Genomic DNA, 25056 nt, shown 5'->3' with positions numbered 1-25056 from the left:
ACTATAGATATAAGTTATTGTAATACCTAACCCTATATATGGACTACATGTTCGAAATAAAAATATTTCATTTCATTCATAAATGCGTCCCTTGGAGTGGCCGGCGATGGCCCATTGTGTACTGGGGCCTTTACAAGCCTTGCCATCGCGAGCTACACGCTACGTTCGTTCCCGATAAGGCGGTTATCACACTGGATGCGATTCGCACCTCGCTGCGAGACAACGCTATTAAGCGCGTATTATAACGACATGCGAAACGCATCCAGTGTCAAGCCCTTGCTACACGGTCGCCGACAAGCCTTCTAACCGTCTGACCTTGGTCTGTCCTTGATCAGTTTTGGTCAAATTTTGTTGGAAACAACTGTCTACACGGTCCGTCCAAACCAAGGCCACGCGGTCTGAGGGGCTTGTCGGCGACCGTGTAGCAAGGGCTTAAATAGTGTGATAACCGTCTATGGTGCATTTTCCTCTTGGTAGCCAAGTGCCTACGAACAGAGAACCCGCTTAGCGGGTCGCTGATAATCAATGTGTTGATAAAATTATGCAGGAAGCAAAAAGGGGTATAAATAATGAGGAAATATAAATTATAAATTGTAAAAATGAGTTTTATTTCATAATTCTTCACTGTTTTTAAGGTTACATACTCATTATTTAAACATACATAGTAAACTGGAGGAATGGGTGTACAGTTTGGTTACAAACAGAGTAATATGTAATGAACATTTTACATTTTGATCTTGTAATAACAGGCTGCCATTACAGCTTTAGGCAACAGAATTCTGGTGCTTAATCACAAACACACACTATTGTATATGACTGTTTGGAAGACATTAAATTATATTTTTCTGATTTACTAGCATTCTTAGTTATGTGCACATGGTGAAGACTGATAGATACTATCTTAAAAAATTACAAAATAAAACAACAGTGAAGAAAATATTAGCACTTAATTGAACACTGCTCAGCACACATTCATACATTGATTAAAAATTCTTCTCTTACTAATTACTTGGGTATATATGCTCTCTCAATCCGCACATCGTCAACCGGACAATCATTCTTATCACACTCAACAAGCCCTATTCGTTTCACTACTGACATGCCACTTTGAACCCGCCCAAATATAGTATGCTTATTATCTAACCATTGAGTTGGTGCCAATGTAACAAAGAACTGTGAGCCATTAGTATCAGGGCCTGCATTAGCCATAGACAATATACCAGCACCGGTGTGTTTCAAGTCGGTGGTTATTTCGTCGTCAAATTGTGGGCCATAGATAGACTGGCCACCTTTTCCAGTGCCTGTGGGATCACCGCCCTGTATCATGAAATCCCGTATCACGCGATGGAACTTTGTGTTGTTGTAATAACCTCGCCTAACCAGCTCCATGAAGTTTCGACAGGTTAATGGAGTATGCTTCCAGTACATTTCTACAACAACAGCACCCATCCTGAAACAACCGATTTATTAATGATAGCCTACTGTTAGAGACTGAAATTTTGATTTTAGGGTTTAGGGGACTTACGATGTTTCCAGCACTGCAACAGGGGGCTGCCACGACTTGTCTGGTATTCCGGCATTTGAATAACCAAGCATGTTTAGAGTCCAACTAAAGTATGTACTAGATTAAGGGCTCTTCCACAACCAGTAATGCGTGGTGATATTTGGATAGCTGCAACAATTTGCTCCGACTACTTATAAGAGAATACACTCCGGGAAAACAAGCTAGCTTGTCGCAGGTTATTTTATTTCCAAGATTCCAAGCACAACGCAGACGCACAACAGCAACAAAAGTTCAGTGTTGCCAGAGCGCTTCCAGCTTTTGTACGTACGTACGTCAAAAAAGGTACGATTTGGGTAAAAAAAGTACGGATTTTTTTTTAGGATAAATTTCTTACAGAAACAATATTTCTGAAGAATCTGGGGGCCTTCCGCGAAATTCTAAATTCGCAACATGCGGGGATCTTTCTCTTTTACTCCAATGAAGGCGTAATTAGAGTGACAGAGACAGATGCCCGCAATTTGTGAACATCGATTTTCGCGGTTATAAGCCCTGTTTGGAAAAAGAAGAGTCGTAAAATAACTTGAATAGTCCTGAGGGCCTACCGCGAACCACCTTCGACGTGTTGCCCGCCTCCCTGTCACACTTACGTACGAATTCATAAGTGGGACAGAGAGGCCACAAGTCAAAAGTGGTTCGCGGTTGGCCCTCAGGGCTATAACCGCGAAAATCAAAGTTCGCAAATTGCGGGCATCTTTGTCTGTCACTCTAATTACGCCTTCATTGGAGTAAAATTTGCTTATTTCGGTTTTCTCGGTAGGCCCTCAGATTCAAAAAGGTTATAGTATTATAAAACAGCATCAGCGTTTGCCTACATTTTGCTATCATTTTACGCTTGCAATTTGCAATAAAAAAAAGAACTAAGTATTTTAAAGTACACAATACAACTCATTTGTTTTAAGTATTTCTCTCAGTAAATACATTTTAACATAAACAAAGTTAAATTGATATACATGAATAATTAATGGCCGACCGAATTTTGACTATATCTGAGTTTTGTTAAGACACAACTGCCGACTGCAACTGCTACTTGTAATTACGTAAGTACCTACATTGTTTGGACGTATATTGTCTATAATTTTAATTTCCTTATAGTACCTACCTACATGTACATGGTACTTTTTTATGTTGGCCATTATTTTGAAATTAGAAATTTTGCCCCGAATTAACCAACATACCGAAATTTTTTTTTAAAAACTATCGTACTTCAAAAGGTACGAATTTAGTACGATGTACGCTGCGTACAAAAAAGGTACGCAAGGATCCAAAATAGTACGCAAAACTGTACTAAAAGGTACGATTTGGCAACACTGCAAAAGTTACAAAAGTCAAGCTGACAACAGTGACATTTCAACTTTTATACAGATTAAAAATAAATTCTTCAAAAAAAGGTTCGTTTACATGCTGATGGGCTACCGCGAACCACGAAAATCGAAGTTCGCAAAATGCGGGCATTTTTCTCTGTCACTCTAACTACACCTTCATTGGAGTAAAAGAGAAAAATCCCCGAAATTCCGAATTTCGGTTTTTGCCGTAGCCCCCCTGAACGTTGAACTTCGGTGCCCTCAGCAAGCCATGTATTGTTTATCTCATTTTAATGTATAAGTGCGTCCTGCACAGTCCTGCCTGAAGAATGGCCGTAGTTGATCCATAGAGTGTAAATACCTCATAACGTAAATTCCGCCGTATAATTTACAATGTTGGCATTTTTGACACAACATATAAATTTGTCCAAAAAATGTGAAGATTGCAAATTCTACAAGCCCCTCTGATTGGACAAGAGTTTGACGTAATGACGTAAATAGGAAAACGAAAAAGAAATGCTAAGTACTTGTGTAGTGAGTGAGTGTTCAATCGGGCGTTAATATTTACTTAACTAATATCTACCCACTTTATAATTGATTTACTGAAATTTAGTAATAACGCGATGCATATCCGTTTCCGTCGTTACACTGCCGTTAGGACAGAGTCTTCTGTCTCGAAATCTGTTTTGCCCTGACTAAAAGTGAAATAAGTAGCGAATAAAATAGGAATTTGTATTTATCTAGCCATGGAGTCCGAGTATCAGCCAAAACTGAGTCCCATGCGAGCATATTCAGGTATGGATTATCCTAGATATTTGTGCGTTTGTAAGGTAAACTTTACTGATTGTTTGCTACGTACGCAGTTATGCACGGAAACACTGCGGAGGCGGACGAGTCCTTCACCAGCCTGTCGGAGTACCACGACTACGAGCCCAGGCTGGAGTTCGACGACTCGGAGCTGACGCAGCCCATACCCAGCGATGATCTAGGTGAGTTGTTTTAAGGTTTAGGTTTAAAGACATTTATTCTCATAAAGACAATACATCACTGACATGAGAACATATTTAAAATACATATTTACATCTATTTTTTCGTCGTCGCAGCATAACAAAATTAAAATAGGTACGTACATATTTATTAGGTTTAACTGAATAACACAGTTAACTACACGTTCAACTCGTTTTATATTATCGGTTTGTCTGCAATGACATGTTTAGCAAGTTCCTTTTTAAACGAGTTAAACGCTTCGAGATGTTTAATATGTGAGGGTAGGTTGTTGTACATGCGCGCACCCTCAAAAGTAATCATTGATTTGCCGTAGTTAGTACGAATCTTCGGTAAGATAAGAAAACTAGCGCGGCGGCTATGTCGAGTGCAGGGGTTCGGAACATTTTTTCTATTTTTAAACGACAAGTTCGTGTGTATTTTTTTATTTAAAGTTTTACGTATAAAAATGCAACTGTTGTATATATATAGTTGTTTAATACTCATTACATTTGTTTCAGTGAAAATTCTTTTTGTAGGTGTTAGGTAGTGATAATTAAACAGCATTTTAATTATTTTATTCTGTAAAATTTGTAGTTCAGCTAATCTGGTTTTTGCAGCACTGCCCCAAATTTCAATAAGGTATAGCAGGTGTGGTTTTACAAGAGCATTGTAAATAGTAAATTTTTGGTTTTTAGGTATATACTTAATAGTGTTATGAAGAGAACCTCGCAGGGTTACCAGTTTCTTTTTTATTTGATCTATATGAAAGTTCCAGGTTAGGTGTGTATCCATGTAAAGGCCGAGATATTTTTCATGAGATTTTTGTTTTAAGGGGATGTCATTTATTGTAAGAGGCGCATGTGTAGGAATGGGTTTGTTTTTGGCTTTAAATATTACGTAGCAAGTTTTGGAAACATTAATAGTCAACAAATTACATTGCAACCATTCGTAAAGGATATCTAGATCATGTTGAGCTCTAGCAATGATATCATGTATAGATGAACCAAAGTAGAATAGACAGGTGTCATCGGCGTAAAGAGTGATGTGGCCATTTAGATCCAGTTCATCCACATTGATGTTAAGGTCACCTTATTCACATTTTTGCGTCAGATGGCGCGCGAAAAGATAAAGAAACAAACACAATATTACCGCTAATCACGCAAGGCAGATTGTATAAAGACACGAGATTTCATATTGCCCATTCTGCTATTTTATTGGCAATGAAATTGCTAAATGTTCTGTACAAATTTATTGTTTTGCCATTTAATCATGCTATGCAAGTGTTGCATCAATTAACACTGTGATGGGAAGTAGCTAAGAGTACCATAACATAACATACAAATACAAGACTGGGAGACAATAACATTCAATTATTAATATTAAGCCCCGTCTACATATCGCGCGGCAAGCTATCGAACATTGCCGCCGCGCAGCCGCGCGAGCCAATGTTCGAAAGTTTGCCGCGCGATATGGAGACGGGGCTTGACATACAAATAAAAGTTTTCTTTATCCATTATGTGAAAAATAATAAAAACAGTTAAATGACGCTAATGGTGGGTGGCCCGTACATTGTGTGAGAAATTTTATATTTACGGTTTGAATTGTTGTCATTTAGAGCACCTTCTACGATATCAACCTCATTCCACCGCATGAAAATGATCTTTCAAGATCTTGCCTAAAAATATTGCTTAATAATTTAATATAGAATTTTGTAAATAAAATACAGTAATAACAAGCAAGACGCCAATAAATCCTGTTTTGATCAAGTATTGAAAGCCTCTAGAAAACTATTCAGAAATCATTTCTGAAAACATTTTTTTTATGCATAGTACCACAGAATCTAGTAACTAGTAAGTTCAATAATACAGCACGGGTAAAATGAAATTAAGGCGCAATGAAACCACAAGCTCAATGGAGATTTATTAGGCAATGCGTAAACAACTGTAGGTACTTAAGTGATACATTGAATTTAGTTATGTCATCAGTTAAATTTGTAGAATGACTCTCAAAGTAGACATAGTATGACACCTGCAGTATAAATAGTGTAATACAGTAATTATAGAAATTGCATGGAACTGTTTAACTTTAAAATACTTTCACATGAACAATAATAATGGGTTACATTGTATGAAAATACCTGTACGCACATGTGACCTATTTACATTGCTGTTGACTATAATTCCAAGTCATGACGGAAAATCTGAGAAGTATTTTTAGAAGGAAAATGCCTAAGTAATTATTACACATAAACATTGTCATTATTATAGAATACATACTGCAAGGATAATTGGGAAGATTCAAATCTTTGAACATGACCATAAAATAATTAATAATTTTGATGCTTTGTTTGATCAATACAATGTGGTCCAAAAATATGTTGACAAATTTTTGCACATGATGATGAATGATGATGTTGATGTTTACATTTGTGTATGAAATTAAAGCAAAGGAATATTTAAGGAATATTTTGAAGAAGACATTGGTTTAGTTCAGCGGTTTTAGTTTTAATTTATTGTCTTCTTGTAGAACATGCGTAAGAAAAATGTTCCTTAATTTTTTTTGGTCAATGTATTTTTTGCGCTATCCTGTACAGTCGCCATAAGATATATCCGTGCAGACAAGGTGCTCACAAATATCTGAGCACACCTCTATTGTCAAGGCGTTAGAGTGCTTGTTCAGATTATTGTGTACACCTTGGCCGCTCCGATATAGTGCCGTGAATTGGAACTAGATAGCATAGCAACCAATTTCCAGCACAAGAGAACGTTTACAATAAAAGTGCAACTCGATCCATTGTGTGGCCACAGATAATGAAGGGCTGATGAAACAGACAGTCCGTCTTGTTCGGACGCTAATTTTGCTTAACTGATTATTATAATTATTACAATTGCGAAAGTACCTCTGTTAGCTCTTAACACTTAAAACGCTGGAGCGATTTGGATGAAATTTGGTATGTAGATAGATTGAATCTTAAGAAAGAACATAGGATACTTTTAAGCATTACTTTTTGAAAAGGGCAGTCAAATTCATTATGGGAGTACATAGGTACTAATCCTGTGTAGGATTCGTCTGTGAAGACGAAGACGTGGGCAGAAGCTAGGATAAAGAAAGGTCATCTCAAAATAAATTCTCTTTTATTATAATTTGAATACCTAAAAATCGTAACCCGTCATAGTCTAGTTACGGTCGTAACCTTTAAAGCTTATTCAAATGACCTTTTCCAATATTTATGCCTACAACGACCGGTCGGTTTCTCTCCTTATGAAAAAATAACTGATAAATATGACAGTCTGTCCTTATCTCATTACCATAGTTAGAACGGGATAGTGCATACCAACGGAAACGGACACCAGTTCCAGCTTCCTGTGTAGAACTTTAGGTACTGATCTCTCGAAGTTGGATTAACCGAAATTAGACTTTAGCATGACGTAATAGAGTCTAGGTCAGGTCGGTGTCTTCGTGGAATGAACTGACTATATTATTGAGTAATCAAGGCACGTTACGCGTTACTGGCTATCTATTGTTGATTTATTTATGTCTGGAGGAACCATTCTCCGTGCCTGGCAGGTTGGAAATGTATTCTTTAAAGACGCTACAGTCGCTGCAGACAATTTTAGGTTCTATGTTTAATGAAGTATGGCTTGTGGAAAGTCACTTGTCTATTTTTGTTTGCAATTATTGTTGTTATAAAGGTTTAGGGATAGGTAGAAAAACAAGAGGTGTGTCTTGGGTTATCGAAAGGATATGAAGCTTAATTTCTGGTATCTTATATACCTAGTTAAACCCAACCAACAAAACCTTTTCGACATTTGCTTCTAGAATGTTTTTGGCGTTTAATGGCGTAGCTTGAAGTAATCTACCCATGGGTGAAGCCGCCTCTGTGCCTCTGCCCTTGTCTTTCAATGTGTATTCCCAAGTTAATAAAAAGGTTGGCTCCCGCGGGGCCCCGTTATGTTCGTTTATTCGTTTATTCATTAAATATGTACAGCAAACTTTTCACTATATCTAATTATACATTTTAATTGAAGCCAGCGTTTAAAGACATAGTGTGCAGTAACAGCCCAAAAAGACCGGGGCCTGTGCTAGGGATAGTTACAATATATGTGACACAAGTTTAGAGAGCGATCGGATAAATAAATTTCCTATACCTAATATAAAATTTACTTAGTCAACGAAAAATGCTTAATTAAACATGCATTACTGGCTATATTTCTTTTATTTTTATTTTATTTTATGTTCGTATATAACATACTATATACGTATACTGGATTTATAATTTTGTAAGTAGCTATATACATTATTTGTTATATAATACACATACATATATATATATTATATGGAAGAATAGAGAAATATGACACGGAGTTACGTAGCTTTGTATTTATTGAGGAAATATTTTTATGTAAAAGTCTTTAAATTCTGTGCGTGGCCAAGGGCAGGGGGCCGCGGCCTACTCTTAGATGCCACTGGACTTTTACAACAATACAAAATTACAAATTAAAACCTAAATGCTTACAAAGATATGGATCGACTGTGCTAGTGCATTATGATTTTGGGTTTTAACTATTAGAGTAACGGTTGGAGTTGGTAACCAAATAGTCGAAATTTTGTTCGTAACATGTTATAATATTGTCTCTATTGTGTGCAAATAGAAAAACTTTTTAAACCAAAACTATTCTGGATTCTTAAATTCAAATGTTTTTTCACACGAGCAATTTATGTAATGATTAATTATACAATTGCCGATCAAAATGGGGTTATTCCAGTAGTTACCAGTAGTAAAAGGTGGGAATAAAATCCCAGTAGTAACAACTTGGAGGTAACTAGTGGGAATAATAAACCGTCAATATGTGCTAGGGATCTATCCGACCGGCAGCGAGAAGCGAGTACATATGTGGCGTTCCATGCCTAAAGGGTTGAGAGGGTTCTTATGCGCTATGTGTATTTTTGCCACCTATTTTCTTTACGAATGCTCCATGAAGACCATGAACAAAGTAATACACTAAATTATTCACAGATTATTTAAATTTGCATATTCATAAGCGCTGGTGGCCTAGCGGTAAGAGCGTGCGACTTGCAATCCGGAGGTCGCGGGTTCGAACCCCGGCTCGTACCAATGAGTTTTTTGGAACTTATGTACGAAATATCATTTGATATTTACCAGTCGCTTTTCGGTGAACGAAAACATCGTGAGGAAACCGGACTAATCCCAATACGGGCCTAGTTTACCCTCTGGGTTGGAAGGTCAGATGGCAGTCGCTTTCGTAAAAACTAGCGCCTACGCCAATTACTGGGATTAGTTGCCAAGCGGACCCCAGGCTCCCATGAGCCGTGGCAAAATGCCGGGATAACGCGAGGAAGATGATGATGATTTAAATTTGCATATTCATACGCTTCTTGCGTGAGAAAATGGTATATCGCTAGACGCTTTCTCGCCCCAGTCGGCTCTCTGGGTGACATTTTCTAGGTGGTATATACAGTCAGCAGCAGAAGTTCTTAACGCGACTTTATACTTTTGAGAATAAGAGCCTTGCCCGCTTAGCAACTATTGCTGCTGACGTACTTACCAGATGTGCGCGCGCACCCGAGCTGCATACATCGCCATTGTTAGTAGCTCGGTACTATTTACAGGGCTAGCGTGTCATATAGTAAGTACATAGACTAGGAATCCTCTAGACTGAGTTTAGAGGAGTTTAGATTGACTCGAAGATGGAGTAAAACTACCGTATAAGTGGCAGAGGGGGTAGCGTTACTATGCTCAGTCTAGAGGATTCCTAGTCTATGCATATAGTAAGTCAAGTGTAAGTCTTCGGCAGTTGTGTAAAAGTCTGTGACAACACTACTGTGTTTACGCAAAAATCAAAGTCTTCGGTCCACTGTTACTTTTTACACTGTGGCCTGACTCTAATTTGTCTTGTCTAGGAGGTCTCCCACCAGAACTATTGGATATACCCGACAACCTTCTACAGCGGTCGGCCAGCGATGGGACCATTGAAGAGAACTTCGAAGAGGAGCTGGCTACCAAACTCGAGGAGATCTACACCGAGGTTAGTTTAAGGCTTCGAGGCTTCTGTGCATATTTATTTATTTATTTATTTGGAAATTTAATTCAGGCAACAAGGCCCATATTACAAATACCTTACAGACTAACATACATATGTATTTTATAAACTTAAAACTAAACACTAGCTATTTAGTCGATAAAACGGCGTGGCTCCGTTGCATCGGCTGCTCCTGTGTCGGATTCGGCAGTTTGCCCCGGAACCTCCGAAACACGACACCCTTCGGCCAGAAGTCGGCGCACTCGATGGTCCCCTGCAGCGGTCGCGCATAGACTAGGAATCCTCTAGACTGAGTTTAGAGCAATTATTTCATGAAACGGATGCTGCCAAATATACGGGGTTGCGGGGGGACGAGGTGAGCGAATCCCGTGCCGTGATTGGTCCGTTCAAAGACACGGCACGGGATTGACTCGAAGATGGAGTAAAACTACCGTATAAGTGGCAGAGGGGGTAGCGTTACTATGCTCAGTCTAGAGCAGTGGTTCCTAACCTGGGGGTAATTACCCCTGTGGGGGTAAAACTGGTATTTTACGAGGGTAATAAGCTAACCTAATATAACAATACAACAAACGTACACGTTTTATACCATTGGGAGGAGGGGTAAAACCAGGTTCCCTAGTTAGTCATAGGGGTAACCGAACTGAAAAGGTTAGGAACCACTGGTCTAGAGGATTCCTAGTCTATGCTTCTGTGTGAGCGAGACAGCGCTATGCACATATTTATAGTCTGCGGAAAGAGAAGAGTCGTGAAATGTATGGGGCCCAATACATTCCACGACTCTTCTCTTTCCGCACAGACTATCGATGTCCCGTTTGCACAGTGGAGCGGAGCGCGGATATGTCAGTGTGACCGAATTCGAGGTTCAATCTTATTTCCGTAAAAAATGTATGCAGTTTTAGTGTATTTGCTAAACAATGATTGCTGTCATTCTCTTACACATTTGCGCAAAATTGATAAAATGGATAGAATATCTTTTTTGGTTTATGTTTTTCATTCAGAATGAATATTGAAAAATAAGATTGAACGAAAGGGTACCTAGTGCCTAGGATAGGCAGACCAAGATAACTCTGCATGGCATATTCAATGGCAAAGTGTGACAATGTCAATTATTTCATATTTGTATAAAAATATGTCGAAAATATGACATTCTTCACTTTGTTCTATTCAAAGCGGTGCCAATTTAACTTAGACATACTTTACGGGCCATGTAATACTTTTAGCTAGTCCGCCAGCGCATACATGTGATGTAATATGTAGATAAGACTATTGATCGTGCAACTGATATGGTGAGGTGAGGTGGTCCGGGTAATCCGGACAGTAACCGTAACTTATATGTACAGTCAGCAGCAGAAGTTGCAAACGGGCGGGGTGTTCAATTACCTTGACACGCTTTTATTCTCTTAACAATAAAGTCGCGTCACGATGATTTTGAACACCTCGCCCGCTTAGCAACTTCTGCTACTGACTGTACTAGTACTGTCAGTAGCAGAAGTTGCTAAGCGGGCGATCTCATTAGTCTACATTATGTAGATACTCGTACAAAATCTCGACTACTTTCACGAATTGAATAAGTAGTCGCTATTGAAATAAGTTTAGATTACCTACGAATAAAATGGTTCTAAACCACAAATTGTATGTAAAGAAAACGCGCCTTAACCTTTTCGATGCCGTGTCAAACACAAAAGCTGTCACTCAGACGCCACGTCATTGAAGTGTCAAAACTGAAGTTGAACTTTATGCACGTACGAGTAGGTCGATGTTGCTCTGTGGTCTGTGACCGATTAATCGGTCTTTGGCGTTGAACCTACGCTGCTCTTGCACATATAGTTTGTCAAAGGACTATCTCATTTCAATAATAGACAGAGAGAATCGTACTATCTTTGTCTTACACTAGTACTAGCACCCAAAAGTTGTATATTTAGTTTATTTTGTTCTTATTTACTGACAAATTGGTTTGACCAACTATATTTTGAGTGTCTTTTAGAAAGACCCAAGTCTCTAACCAGTTTAAGGTCTCCCGTGTGCGTTATTAGTAATAACTTATTACGTTTTATTGCGTGCGAATTACTCGTTCGTAGTTGGTACATAATAGGGTATTTTACTGTATTTAAAATAAATTATTTTTCACCATGCATGAAATAAAGATTAATAGAGAAACGTAGACACAAATTCTATTTTAAAACCCGTATTAAACTAAAGAGTAGGAATTTAATCGTGACGTCACATGCCAGTGTTTCATATAAATTCTACAGTAGCAAAATCGTTTTGACAGTTCGAAAAAAGGAACTGATTTGACTAGTAGTGAAATACCCTATATAATCCTTCTCACAGACTATTGATTGCATACAGATAGCGGCAACGACGCTAGACGACAACTTCACGGACCTCAACGACAGCGGATTGGTGGAAGTGGTTGGGGACGACGCGATCGGACGACGCATCATCGTGGTGTCCGCCTGCCGGCTGCCCTCCAACAAGGAGCTGCCCCCAGACAAGCTACTCAAGTACGACCACAGACAAGACATCCTCTAGACTGAGCATAGTAACGCTACCCCCTCTGCCACTCATACGGTAGTTTTACTCCATCTTCGAGTCAATCCCGTGCCGTGATTGGTCCGTGTCTTTGAACGGACCAATCACGGCACGGGATTCGCTCACCTCGTCCCCCCGCACCCCCGTATTTTTGGCAGCATCGGTTTCATGAAATAATTGCTCTAAACTCAGTCTAGAGGATTCCTAGTCTATGAGTACGACAGACGGCCTAGTTCGAACACCGAATAGAATAGAATAGAATATATTTATTTGCTTGAATACGTAATAATCAGGCTCCTATTTCACCACGGTGACAGGTGCGAAAATTGTCGACATCACTGTTACTGACGTCACAGGCCTCCATAGACTACGGTAACCGCTTACCATCGGACGGGCGGTGTGCTTGTTTGCCACCAACATATTAATTTAAAAAAAACTCCATTATATCGCTAATAAATAAGTACTTGTTTTGCGAAGCTAATGACAATTGTCACAAGAAACACGACAGTTGTCACGAAATTCCGACACAGAACTCATTTCGTGTCAAGAATTACCGAAACTTCTATTAAATCGTGTGACAATTGTCATCATCATAAACTTCGAAAGAGAAATACTTGTTTTTTGCCGATATAATAAAGTTTTTTTAAATAATACAATGATGGTGGCAAACAGGAATACGGCCCGCCCGATGGTAAGCGGTAACCGTAGCCAATGGATGCCTGTGACGTCAGCAACAGTGACATTTGTCGAATTGTCGCACCTGTCGCCGTGGTGAAATAGGGGCCTGATCTTATACTAAAATAGTTAGACACAGTAATCAGTCGACACAACATCAACATGCAAAATATTTACAAAATTGTACATCAAGGTACTAATTCACTAATTTATGACATGGAATCATTAAAACAATGTCAATGAAAATAAAATTAAAGTATAAAAGTATTATGGTTAGAAGTTCGCAAATTGCAGGCATCTTTCTTTGTCACCAGTGGCGTAGCGTGAACTAATCTAGCCGTGGCCGAAATTGCATCTGCGAGGCTCTTTTCTTTCACTGTGCCCTAAGGGTCTCCCCAAACTTATCGACGCGGAATCGGCAATGCCAATAGAAATGAAACTTTATGTCCACGCAATAAGAGCGAAAAAGACGCCGACGCGTCGGCCGTCGACGGCCGAACGGAGCCGAACCGAACCTTACCTGTTTATGCTGTTTACTATCGGCTTTCGCCGAATCCGCGTCGATAAGTATGGGGAGACCCTAAGGGGCCTCGCGCGGCCGCGTGGGCGACGGCCCACTTCGCCCACGCCTAGCTACGTCACTGTCTCATCTTCATCGTCCCGGCATTTTGCCTCGGCTCATGGGAGCCTGGGGTCCGCTTGGCAACTAATCCCAGTAATTGGCGTGGGCACTAGTTTTACGAAAGCGACTGCCATCTGACCTTCCAACCCAGAGGGTAAACTAGGCCCGTATTGGGATTAGTCCGGTTTCCTCACGATGTTTTCCTTCACCGAAAAGCGACTGGTAAATATCAAATGATATTTCGTACATAAGTTCCGAAAAACTCATTGGTACGAGCCGGGGTTCGAACTCGCGACCTCCGGATTGCAAGTCGCACGCTCTTACCGCTAGGCCACCAGCGCTTCTGCTACGCCACTGTCTGTCACTAATAGGGAATATTACGCGAAACTCTGCGTAGGGAGCGCCACTACCACAATTACTCACAATCTGAGGGTCTACCACAAACGAGAGTCGAAATTTTGTTATCTAACCTCTCTATTACTCCTGCGTATACGAGCGATAAAGAGGCAGATAGCTGGGTTTCGATTTTCGCGTGTCCCGGTAGGCCCTTTGTAAATAAACCGCCTTGATGTATCAATGTCATATTTTAATATCTGTGAAAATTTGTCAAAAACAGTTTGTATAAGTTACTCTATGGTTTACGATGGGTGCTAGTGCTGCACTCTGGCGGTAGAACATTGCAGTAATACCCCTTATTACGCCTCAATTGGAGTAAAAGATAAAGATGCTCGCAATTTGCGAACTTCGGCGTTCGCGTTAGTAGGATCTGTACGGTTACCATCAGTTTGTCACTGACATAAACGCCGTCGAGAACGTAATTTACTTTCTATACATCTCGCTCGCACTCGCATATTCGTGCAAACGGGACGTATAGAAAGTAAATTACGTTCTCGACGGCGTTTATGTCAGTGACAAACTGATGGTAACCGTACTGGTCTGGGAATGTCTGTCTGATGTGTAAAGAAAGTTGAATCGGGTGTTGATGAAAGAGACCTGCCGACAACCGACATCCAGATAGCAAATCGAAAAGGGTCTATTGACTTAGCACTTAAATTCATCTCAACAGGGTACCTCTTTTAAATGGCTTCTATTCTTAAATTTTATACAGTGACACCTGTAGACCGGCAATTTAGTGTCAATTAATCAGGTATTCCAATTATGCATATCATACCAAATATTCTGGTTAAACACAAAAAGATTGCCACAATTATAGAGGTTCGTTGACAGAAGTCTGCATTCTGACAAATTTATTTTATGAGGGTGCTTCAGCGAACTTTCTATTTTCGCTGTGGACCATCAGACCTTTGGTTGTAATTATAGAGGTTTCCCAATCTGTCAAGGTCTAAATTATCTACGTTTCAAATTCAATGTAACTAAAAACTATCCTGAGATATTTTGGTTCGTATATTGTTTTTTCATTACTCTAAAAAAAGCGGCCAAGTGCGAGTCGGACTCGCCAATGAAGGGTTCCCTATTTAGGGGATTTATGACGTATTAAAAGAAAACTACTTACTAGATCTCGTTCAAACCAATTTTCGGTGGAAGTTTGCATGGTAATATCATTTATATTTTTAGGGTTCCGTAGCCAAATGGCAAAAAACGGAACCCTTATAGATTCGTCATGTCTGTCTGTCTGTCTGTCCGTCTGTCCGTCTGTCCGTCTGTCCGTCTGTCTGTCCGTCCGTATGTCACAGCCACTTTTCTCCGAAACTATAAGAACTATACTGTTGAAACTTGGTAAGTAGATGTATTCTGTGAACCGCATTAAGATTTTCACACAAAAATAGAAAAAAAAACAATAAATTTTTGGGGTTCCCCATACTTCGAACTGAAACTCAAAAATTTTTTTTTCATCAAACCCATACGTGTGGGGTATCTATGGATAGGTCTTCAAAAATGATATTGAGGTTTCTAATATCATTTTTTTCTAAACTGAATAGTTTGCGCGAGAGACACTTCAAAGTGGTAAAATGTGTGTCCCCCCCCCTGTAACTTCTAAAATAAGAGAATGATAAAACTAAAAAAAATATATGATGTACATTACCATGTAAACTTCCACCGAAAATTGGTTTGAACGAGATCTAGTAAGTAGTTTTTTTTTATACGTCATAAATCGCCTAAATACGGAACCCTTCATGAGCGAGTCCGACTCGCACTTGGCCGCTTTTTTAGTTTTATCATTCTCTTATTTTAGAAGTTACAGGGGTGGGGGGACACATTTTACCACTTTGGAAGTGTCTCTCGCTCAAACTATTCAGTTTAGAAAAAAATGATATTAGACACCTCAATATCATTTTTGAAGACCTATCCATAGATACCCCACACGTATGGGTTTGATGAAAAAAAAATTTTTGAGTTTCAGTTCTCTAAGTATGGGGGGACCCCCAAAATTTATTGTTTTTTTTTCTATTTTTGTGTGAAAATCTTAATGCGGTTCACAGAATACATCTACTTACCAAGTTTCAACAGTTTCTTATAGTTTCGGAAAAAAGTGCCTGTGACATACGGACGGACAGACAGATATGACGAATCCATAAGGGTTCCGTTTTTTGCCATTTGGCTACGGAACCCTAAAAAACCATGCCATAGTCACCATCACACTCAGTTTGTCGATGATTTCAGGTACCTGATGTCCACCCTGGACAAATACGTGGAGCAGGACTACAGCCTGGTGTACCTGCACTGCGGCCTCACGCGGACCAACAAGCCGCCCACATCCTGGCTCTGGAAAGCCTACAAGGCCTTCGACAGGAAATACAAGAAAAACCTTAAAGCCCTGTACCTGGTCCACCCAACTAACTTCATAAGGATAGTCATGCAGATGCTGAAGCCAGCCATAAGCGTGAAGTTTGGGAGGAAGGTCATGTATTTTAACTACCTGCATGAACTGCATCCGCATGTGGATTTGGATAAGCTAAGGATACCTCAGCAGGTTATTGAGTGAGTATTCAATAAAATAATATTTACGAGAATAGGACTTAATTGCGTATAAATTAGGTTGAAAATTCCGACGTTTCTAGAACGGCATTGTCCCCGTGGTCTGGGCGAAGACGAGTCTTAATAAAGTCCCGTTTTCTTAAAAAATTATATGTAACATTCGTGAAAGTTTAAATGAGTGTTAAATAAGAGAATGTTCAATTGTTCATAATCTGCTGCCATCGAGCGAAGATTTAAAATAATTTAAATCCTTGTAATTTAAATAGTACTTGTCGTCTTGCTTTGAGCATTTTATTTATTGACGAAGCATACATATATTTTACTTTTTAAATTTACAAAATAAATCAATTTTTTTGCTGTACTTGTTCTCACTGTACTAAATTTTGACATAACGAGATGAAAGCAGCCGAATTCACTATATAGAATACGTTTAATGCTCTGTGACATTGACATAAGATATACTTTCGCTTGTCTTTCACAGGTACGACCAACAGCTACTCTCCAAGAACCCAAAAGCTGCCGAAGCTGCCAAACTAATATCGGAGAAGCAACCAATAGCGGAACAGACGAACAAGACTCGCAAGGATGGCCTCTCGCCGCCGCCTACGCAACAGTTCGGGGTGTCGCTGCAGTTCATAAAGGAGAACAACTCCAATATGGTGGACGCCATACCGCCGGTGGTGAGGCAGTGTGTCGAGTTCCTGTCGCAGCCGGATGGTGAGTACAATTACTTGGCTGGCGCGATGATCCAAAATGAGTCTTCAACACAAGAGCACGCCGCTTTGCTCGGTCCAGAGCTGTATCACGCCAGCTTTCGCAGACGCCGAGATCACGGAGACACAAAACAGATACAGTACAGAAATCAATCTACATACAAAGTGCGCTCGAGCAACGCACACATAGACACTGCTCACGGACACGATATCTCGGACCGGTTGGGACCAGTGCGAGCGCGAGTGCCATCCGCTTGAGACACGCGTCTGTGAACTTTTTTGTGCAATAATGGAGAAACTAAAAAAAGTTATTATAACTGTTCAGTGGACGGTTGTTTAAATTCAACATTAAACAGTGAATTGTCGTTTTTTAAGCTACCAGTGGTTTCAGAAAGGTAAGTAGGTATCTGCTTGTATTTCGATGGTCGTTTTAACGTTAAACAGAAAAGTTAGGTAGGTAGGTATAGGTAAGCACCCCGCCCCGGCCACAACTAGATACGAGTGCCACTACCACGATAGTTTTTTGTGCATAAATCATAGTTAACAACCCTAGAGCGACCGCCGAGCGTAGGTATGAAAAGTGAAGTACATACATGTGATTGACTTCTGTACTGTATCTGTTTTGTGACGGAGATCTGCCTCCACTCTGTCCGCCCAACGATATTTAGGATGACCAACAGGACGGCGTCCCATTGGTCGAGCCAAGTAGGCCCTTTTGGCTGCCCGATCTTCACCCATCCTTTCGAGGTGGCCAAGCGAACGGAGACGATGCGCTTTGGTTTGGTTTGGTGAGTACAATTGAATTACTTAATCGTCAGTTCTTTGAAAAAATTATAACGCAGTAACTCTGTATGCGTCCATATTTAACACATTTTTATTCTATTGACGGAACAATTTACGAGGTTTTTTTTCCAAAGTTTGTCAAGGAATTGATTTGTCAACCATGAGGATAAGTTCTAGTCCTTACCATTAGCATTAAGAAAGACGAGGCATGTTGCTTCGTGAAAATAAATGGTATGTTTTCGTAAAACCCTTACTAATGTTCTGGCCAAGATTCAAGTTATTTCAGCATATAGTTTTACAATGAGAGTGTATCTTCTATTGTATGACGACAGCTAAGTTCTTATAAAATGCCGTCGTTAATTTTTCTCTGTTTCTAATTTATTAGAAACATTATACAAACATTATGCATACATAGTGCAAACCATTTTATTTAGAAAAAAATTATAACGTTAATATAGCTGGTCAAGCAAATCTAGTCAGTAAAAAAGGCGCGAAATTCAAATTTTCTATGGGACGGTATCCCTTCGCGCCTACATTTTTTCAAATTTGCCGCCTTTTTCTACTGACAACTATAGGGTCAGCTCGGGTTCAAATTAAATACTTTCCTTTGGGTTCCTTGATTTATTGGTTTTACATTTTCATTTCCGCTTCACACAATATCCATCCATGTAGTTTATAGCTAATTCACATGAGATAAATCATAAAACTCTTTAGATTGTCACACCATGATCACCGCGTCGTCTACCTAGTTGTTCTCTGTCCTTTTTTTTTAATAACCTTTTTAGTTCTGACATCTGTCACATTTTCCCGCGCATCGCGCTTTAGTTTTTTTTTTTTAAAGGCCTCCCACTAATAAGGCGCGTTCACATTTACTTACAATTTGATATAAAGATAAAACCATAAAACTAAAATTAACTATGAACGCGATGTTGGAACCTAACACAAGATCTGCTTGAAGTATATGTTATTTTACAGCACTAGAAACTGAGGGTATATTCCGTCGATCGGCGAACATTTCGGTGATTAAAGAGCTTCAGAGACAGTGCAACCGCGGCGAGCCGATATCGTTCAGGAGCGACCCGCACAACGCCGCGGTGCTGCTTAAGACCTTCCTCAGGGACCTGGAGGAGCCATTACTGACCTTCGACCTTTATGAGAAGATCTTGAAGTTCCAATGTAAGTGCCAACAAAAGAAAATAAAAAAATACTTAGTTATAGTTCGTTTTTTTAGGGTTCCGTACCCAAAGGGTAAAAACGGGACCCTATTACTAAGACTCCGCTGTCCGTCCGTCCGTCCGTCCGTCCGTCTGTCACCAGGCTGTATCTCACGAACCGTGATAGCTAGACAGTTGAAATTTTCACAGATGATGTATTTCTGTTGCCGCTATAACAACAAATACTAAAAACAGAATAAAATAAAGATTTAAGTGGGGCTTCCATACAACAAACGTGATTTTTGACCGAAGTTAAGCAACGTCGGGCGGGTTCAGTACTTGGATGGGTGACCGTTTTTTTGCTTGTTTTGCTCTATTTTTTGTTGATGGTGCGGAACCCTCCGTGCGCGAGTCCGACTCGCACTTCGCCGGTTTTTTAGCATTAGGGCTCATTTAGACGGCGCGCGAACTCGTATACAATTTCAGTTACATTGCGGACCATTGAGGTTACATCAATTCAGCCGACCGATCAAATGACGCAATGCAATAATGAAACTCGCATGCGAGTTATCGCACCGCCTAAATGAGCTCTTAGAAATTAGGTAAGCGATTTTGATATGTCGTTTTATTAAAAATCTCCATTTTGTAAAATAAATCACAGCCAAGATGTTAGAAATATAAGTCTTATACGATCTTTTACATTCTTTTGCTTTCATAAGTAATATAAACTAATTTTTTAAAGCGTTTTTCAATATTTTTTAATAAATAGACACGTCAAGATGGTTTACCTTCTTTCTAATGCAAAAAAAACGAACTATAGATAATGCCGAACTATTTTGTTATGTTTAATGTGAGCAATTGTAATGAATGAAAAATATTTTTTTCTACTCCCGTACTTTTATTTGTCATTTAAAGGGTCGTGCACACACCTTTAAAACCCTACCTTATAGTTGTCAAGACAAGTCTTTAGTCTATTCCCCAAAAAAGAATTTGTGCATACACGCAGTATCTTTTTGGCGATTTTACGATACTTCGTGTAATGACCACTTAAAAAATATTGAATGAAATACAGTGTTGCCAATCTTATTTTAAATGTCATCTCTGACAAATAAGTGAACCATAGACATGCTTTTTATTTTTTAATTCTTTCATTCATTAATTCTTTTTCCCGCCCGTACCCTCCATTTTTGCTACTTCTTGAATTAAAAATATTTGTTAAATTTACAATTTAATTTCAAAGTAAGTGCTTGGTCGTAGAAAAAGTATTGTATGCAACGTTGTTTAATTGAGTCAAAAAATACTCGTGGAGTCTTTATTAACCATTTTCGGCTTCGCCTCAAATTGTTACTCACGCCACTCGCCTTTATTGACCTCTCTTAAACAACGGTTGCATAAAATACTATAAAACAGCTGTGAAATCATTATTTTTTGGTCATAAATGAATTGACCAATATTTAATACAAATTTTAGTGTACAACTTATTAATTTACAGTTTGGTTCAAAATATTTATAGTGTACAGATATTTTTGATATGTATTTTACACTATACTCGTCTAGAAAAGGCCCTCTAAAAAGCACGAGAAACATTTTTATAATAATTCAAGTACCTAACCCGTTTATTTCGCAGTGTGGTCGAACCGTGACAAGCCGAGGCATGTGAAAATACTCATCCTAGAATGGCTCCCGCCCGACAACTACAAGCTATTGAAGTACATCATACAATTCTTGTGGAAGGTGAGGCATTTTACCCACAGCAAGAGAGGTTGTCAATAATAACATCAATAAATTGCTCTGATAATCTATCTAATCTAATCTATCTAATACCTTTAAACGAGCAATTCTTGTATATTTATTTATTTATATGTATATATATATTCTGGGGATCTCGGAAACGGCTCTAACGATTTCGATGAAATTTGCTATATGGGGGTTTGGTGCGAAAAATCGATCTAGCTAGGTTTTATCTCTGGGAAAACGCGCATTTTTGAGTTTTTATATGTTTTCTCCCAGATATTTAGCTTAAGATAATATATATGTTACGATTCATAAGTGCTTGTTGCTAGGACATGAATAAAGTATATTTTGACTTTGACTTTGTTAAGAGGCAGGTGCAGTGCACGTCATGGCATAATAAGGAAGTCAAAATAAGAACAGTGATAACAGAGGCAACTAAGCCAAAGTTTATGAAGAGATTCCTTTTGTTCAAATATGTTTACAAAAAAGATACCTATTTACAGTGGTACTAAGAAACTAAACTTATATAACTAGCTTAAATCTAAAATAGGCCCTTGAGGCATTGTACCAAGGATGCCGGCGGCATTTTCTCACTCACTCAAAAAAATTATAACCACTATACTTTTGAGGTTAGAAAAATTTTTATCTTAAAAAAAAACGGAGTATAGCTCTTCCGTAAAGTACGCCAATAGGGAATATTACGCGAAACTCTGCGAAGGGTGCGCCACTCCCACAATAAGTCACAATCTAAGGGTCTACCGCAAACGAAGACAGTCGAAATTGTGCTATCTAACCTCTCTATCACTCTTGCATATTCGAGCGATAAAGATGCAGGTAGCCGAGTTTCGATTTCGCGTTTCCCGGTAGGCCCTTTGTAAACAAACCGCCTTGATGTATCAATGTCAAATTTGATAGTGTGTGAAAACTTGTCATAAAATCAGTTTAAGGTACAGAAATTACGTCATTTCAAATTGGGGGGGGGGGAGGGTCTGGACATCGGATGATGGTAGCGTGACGTAGGAGGAAACGGGGTCATTCGAAGCATGATTTTTGGATGATTTTAAGGTGGGGGGGTCAAAAATCGTCAAAAATAGACGACGTAATTTATGAACAGCCCCTAAGTTACTCTATGGCATACTTGTATCGCTAGTGGTGCACTCTGTTGGCAAAACATTGCAGTAATACTCCCTATTTCTTAACCGTTACTCCAGGTTCAAGACCGGAGTTGCCTCAACAAGATGACTAGCAGCAACTTGGCGGTGGTGTTCGGTCCGAACCTCGCCTGGCCGCCCAACGGGCAGATGTCCCTGCAAGCCATCGCGCCCATCAACGCGTTCACCGACTTCCTGCTCAAGAACCAGGAGACCATATTCATTATTTAAGAGTTCGGGACCTGCTAATGAATTGGTGTTGGAATGTATGGGTTAGTATCAATCTTTAGCGTAAAGTTACTAGAGACAAAACACAACTTCATAGACCGGAGTTGCCTCAACAAGATGACGAGCAGCAACTTGGCGGTGGTGTTCGGTCCGAACCTCGCCTGGCCGCCCAACGGCCAGATGTCCCTGCAAGCCATCGCGCCCATCAACGCATTCACCGACTTCCTACTCAAGAACCAGGAGACTATATTCATTATTTAAGAGTTCGGGACCTGCTAATGAATTGGTGTTGGAATGTATGGGTTAGTATCAATGTTTAGCGTAAAGTTACTAGAGACAAAGCACAACTTCATAGACCGGAGCTGCCTCAACAAGATGACGAGCAGCAACTTGGCGGTGGTGTTCGGTCCGTAGTAGTGCTACAAATATACGGTAGTTTTACCCCAATTTCGAGTCGAAAGTGTTTTTGTGTGACGTCCGTGTCTTTGAACGGACCAATCACGGCACGGGACTCGCTCACCTCGTCCCCCGCACCCCAGTATTTTTGGCAGCATCGGTTTCATGAAATAATTGCTCTCAACTCCGTCTAGAGGATTCCTAGTCTATGGGTTAAAGTTACTAAAAGACAACGCACAACTTGATGGCGTTAGCAATGTTTGTCAAGTCTAACAAAGCCCTTGATAATCGTTTGTACTTAACTGTCATTTTGACATTTGTGTTTGTTAAAAAAGGAAAAAGGGGGCGGGGGGGTCGCTGACGCCTGGCGGAGGCTAGTAATAGAATAGAAGACATGTGACGCCAGTATTTATCCATCCATTTGACTTATTATCCTATACATTTTTTTCAGGTACCTAATAAAACGAGACAGAATTAAGCCACACTGCGGAGTGATAAGGAAGTGCGGGGCTCGTCCGACTAACACTCTAAAGGATATCATGTAAAAATTGGAGAGCGGTTTCGCTGGCAAGTCTACTACATTAACTATCTAGATAAGTGGCAAATTGATCTAGAATTGGACATGCTTAGTACCGCGGCAGCGAATTTACACTACCAATTATTCTAAGTATACGGTATACACTAAAAATGTAAAAATCTCTCGTGTAGCGTCGATCGTTTACGCGAAGCCAAACACATCACGGCGCGTAGCCAACATGCCAATCGTTAACGCTCCGTAGCGTATCGTAGTCATCACACTTTCATATTAGTGCGACAGTGACAGTTGCGTTTCGTTCGCTACGGAGCGAAAACGATTGGCATATATTTCGCTTTTCTTGATTAGTAAAATTAATTCTCAAATTAATACTTAGATGTGTTCCGTACAAAACTTAGTTCACGGAACACATATGGGATCACTTCGGTCTTGCAAATCAGTTATTTACTTTGAGATTGCTTGAAGCGAATTGTTTTACGTAAATATTACAGCTACTCCACATTGTGAAATAAACCATATCCCTGTTTCCCTGTTGTACAGTCAGCAGCAGAAATTGCTAAGCGGGCTGGGTGTTCAAAATGATCTTGACACGACTTTATGATTAAATAAGAGCGTGTCAAGGTAATTCTGAACACCTCGTCCGCTTAGCAACTTCTGCTGCTGACTGTATATAATAAATTAATTATGTACAACGGCAAAGGGTATAAATATCAGTGTCGAAAAAATAAACTACAGGAATGTAATTGATCTGACCTACTGTATAGAATCTTTGGGATACTGAAATATTTCTAAGTTAGATCTAGTGAAATTATCGTCTATTTACAAAGAAACTAAAAAAAACTTGTGTAACTGAACGTTTTATAAATTAATTATAGTGGATTTATGAATATGATCTAATCTAGACTAGCAATTTAATTAGAAAGAAGTTAGGTCAATACGGATAAGTGTGGGCCCGGGGCCCGTTTACACATTGACACAGGGACACGCCATACATCAAAAATCATTTGCGTTTATATGTGTGCGCGGCACGTCTGTACATGCGTCATTGTGTATGTGTGGGTTTTACTGAGAGCACGCCAGAAGTCCGCCAGATTCATGTCGCGGGGCGAGGTAATGCGAGTCGGGGCGGGGCGGTGCGTGGCCGCTCTGTATGATAATACTATTACTTATTCTGTGACATTGATTAGTGTTTACACATTCGTGTGTGTTCATACATTTGCTACTTGCGTTTAGTGGTAAATGTATGAACTCGCACTAAACACTAATTAATGTGTAAACTGGGCCCGGTATCTCATCGCCTCATTAACTTACCCTCATTGACTTTACACTTTACAGTAGGTACTTTTTCCCAATTTTGCCCCTATTTAAACATGTCTTCTATGAAAAGCCTCAAATGTATTGTAAATAAATCTTCCTTAGTCCTTGTTTTACACAGAAGTAAAAAAACCCTGACTGTTTGTGTTTAGTAACTAGATTTCCGTTTGTTTCTAAAAAACCGGTTTAGGGTCCCTTTTTAAATTAATTCATTGTATTATTACATTTATTACTTAATTCTATGGTTTTCGGCTTTATTTAGATAATTAGGAATTCCTTTGCATAATAGGAAAGTGCTCGTGGACTGTTAAAAATGTCACGATGTTGACCGTCGATAGAAGATGGACCAGAAGAGTAGTAGGGAAGTG

General features: G+C 39.5%; 2 protein-coding genes across 2 annotated transcripts; one reads left to right on the top strand and one right to left on the bottom strand.

The window, feature by feature from the left end:
• Positions 1-988: 988 nt before the first annotated feature.
• On the bottom strand, positions 989-1737 carry LOC134661929 (peptidyl-prolyl cis-trans isomerase-like 1). Its single transcript, XM_063518182.1, has 2 exons — positions 1526-1737; positions 989-1450 (listed from the first exon to the last, which is right to left on the bottom strand). Exons 1-2 carry the CDS (start codon positions 1594-1596, stop codon positions 1006-1008), a joined length of 516 nt encoding a protein of 171 aa, XP_063374252.1. The 5' UTR covers positions 1597-1737; the 3' UTR covers positions 989-1005.
• Positions 1738-3313: 1576 nt separating this feature from the next.
• On the top strand, positions 3314-22483 carry LOC134660902 (rho GTPase-activating protein 1). The gene is made up of 9 exons (XM_063516771.1): positions 3314-3660; positions 3729-3854; positions 9778-9899; positions 12264-12418; positions 16366-16683; positions 17162-17397; positions 19152-19352; positions 20958-21064; positions 22276-22483. Exons 1-9 carry the CDS (start codon positions 3612-3614, stop codon positions 22444-22446), a joined length of 1485 nt encoding a protein of 494 aa, XP_063372841.1. The 5' UTR covers positions 3314-3611; the 3' UTR covers positions 22447-22483.
• Positions 22484-25056: the final 2573 nt, after the last annotated feature.

The sequence above is a fragment of the Cydia amplana genome, chromosome Z (genome assembly GCF_948474715.1).
Source record: "Cydia amplana chromosome Z, ilCydAmpl1.1, whole genome shotgun sequence".
NCBI classification, from domain to species: domain Eukaryota; kingdom Metazoa; phylum Arthropoda; class Insecta; order Lepidoptera; family Tortricidae; genus Cydia; species Cydia amplana.
The sequence above is the reverse complement of the archived record's forward strand: the minus strand, read 5'-3'. Positions and strand labels throughout refer to the sequence as shown.

What these genes read in the sequence shown, in the direction of transcription:
- LOC134661929 (XM_063518182.1), bottom strand. Translation starts at nt 1,596, where the DNA reads ATGCTTGGTTATTCAAATGCCGGAATACCAGACAAGTCGTGGCAGCCC. An exon ending in GTTGCAGTGCTGGAAACATC is followed by an intron (nt 1,451 to 1,525) that starts GTAAGTCCCCTA and finishes CGGTTGTTTCAG; the next exon opens with GATGGGTGCTGTTGTTGTAG.
- LOC134660902 (XM_063516771.1), top strand. Translation starts at nt 3,612, where the DNA reads ATGGAGTCCGAGTATCAGCCAAAACTGAGTCCCATGCGAGCATATTCA. An exon ending in CATACCCAGCGATGATCTAG is followed by an intron (nt 3,855 to 9,777) that starts GTGAGTTGTTTT and finishes CTTGTCTAGGAG; the next exon opens with GTCTCCCACCAGAACTATTG. An exon ending in GTTCCTGTCGCAGCCGGATG is followed by an intron (nt 17,398 to 19,151) that starts GTGAGTACAATT and finishes GTTATTTTACAG; the next exon opens with CACTAGAAACTGAGGGTATA.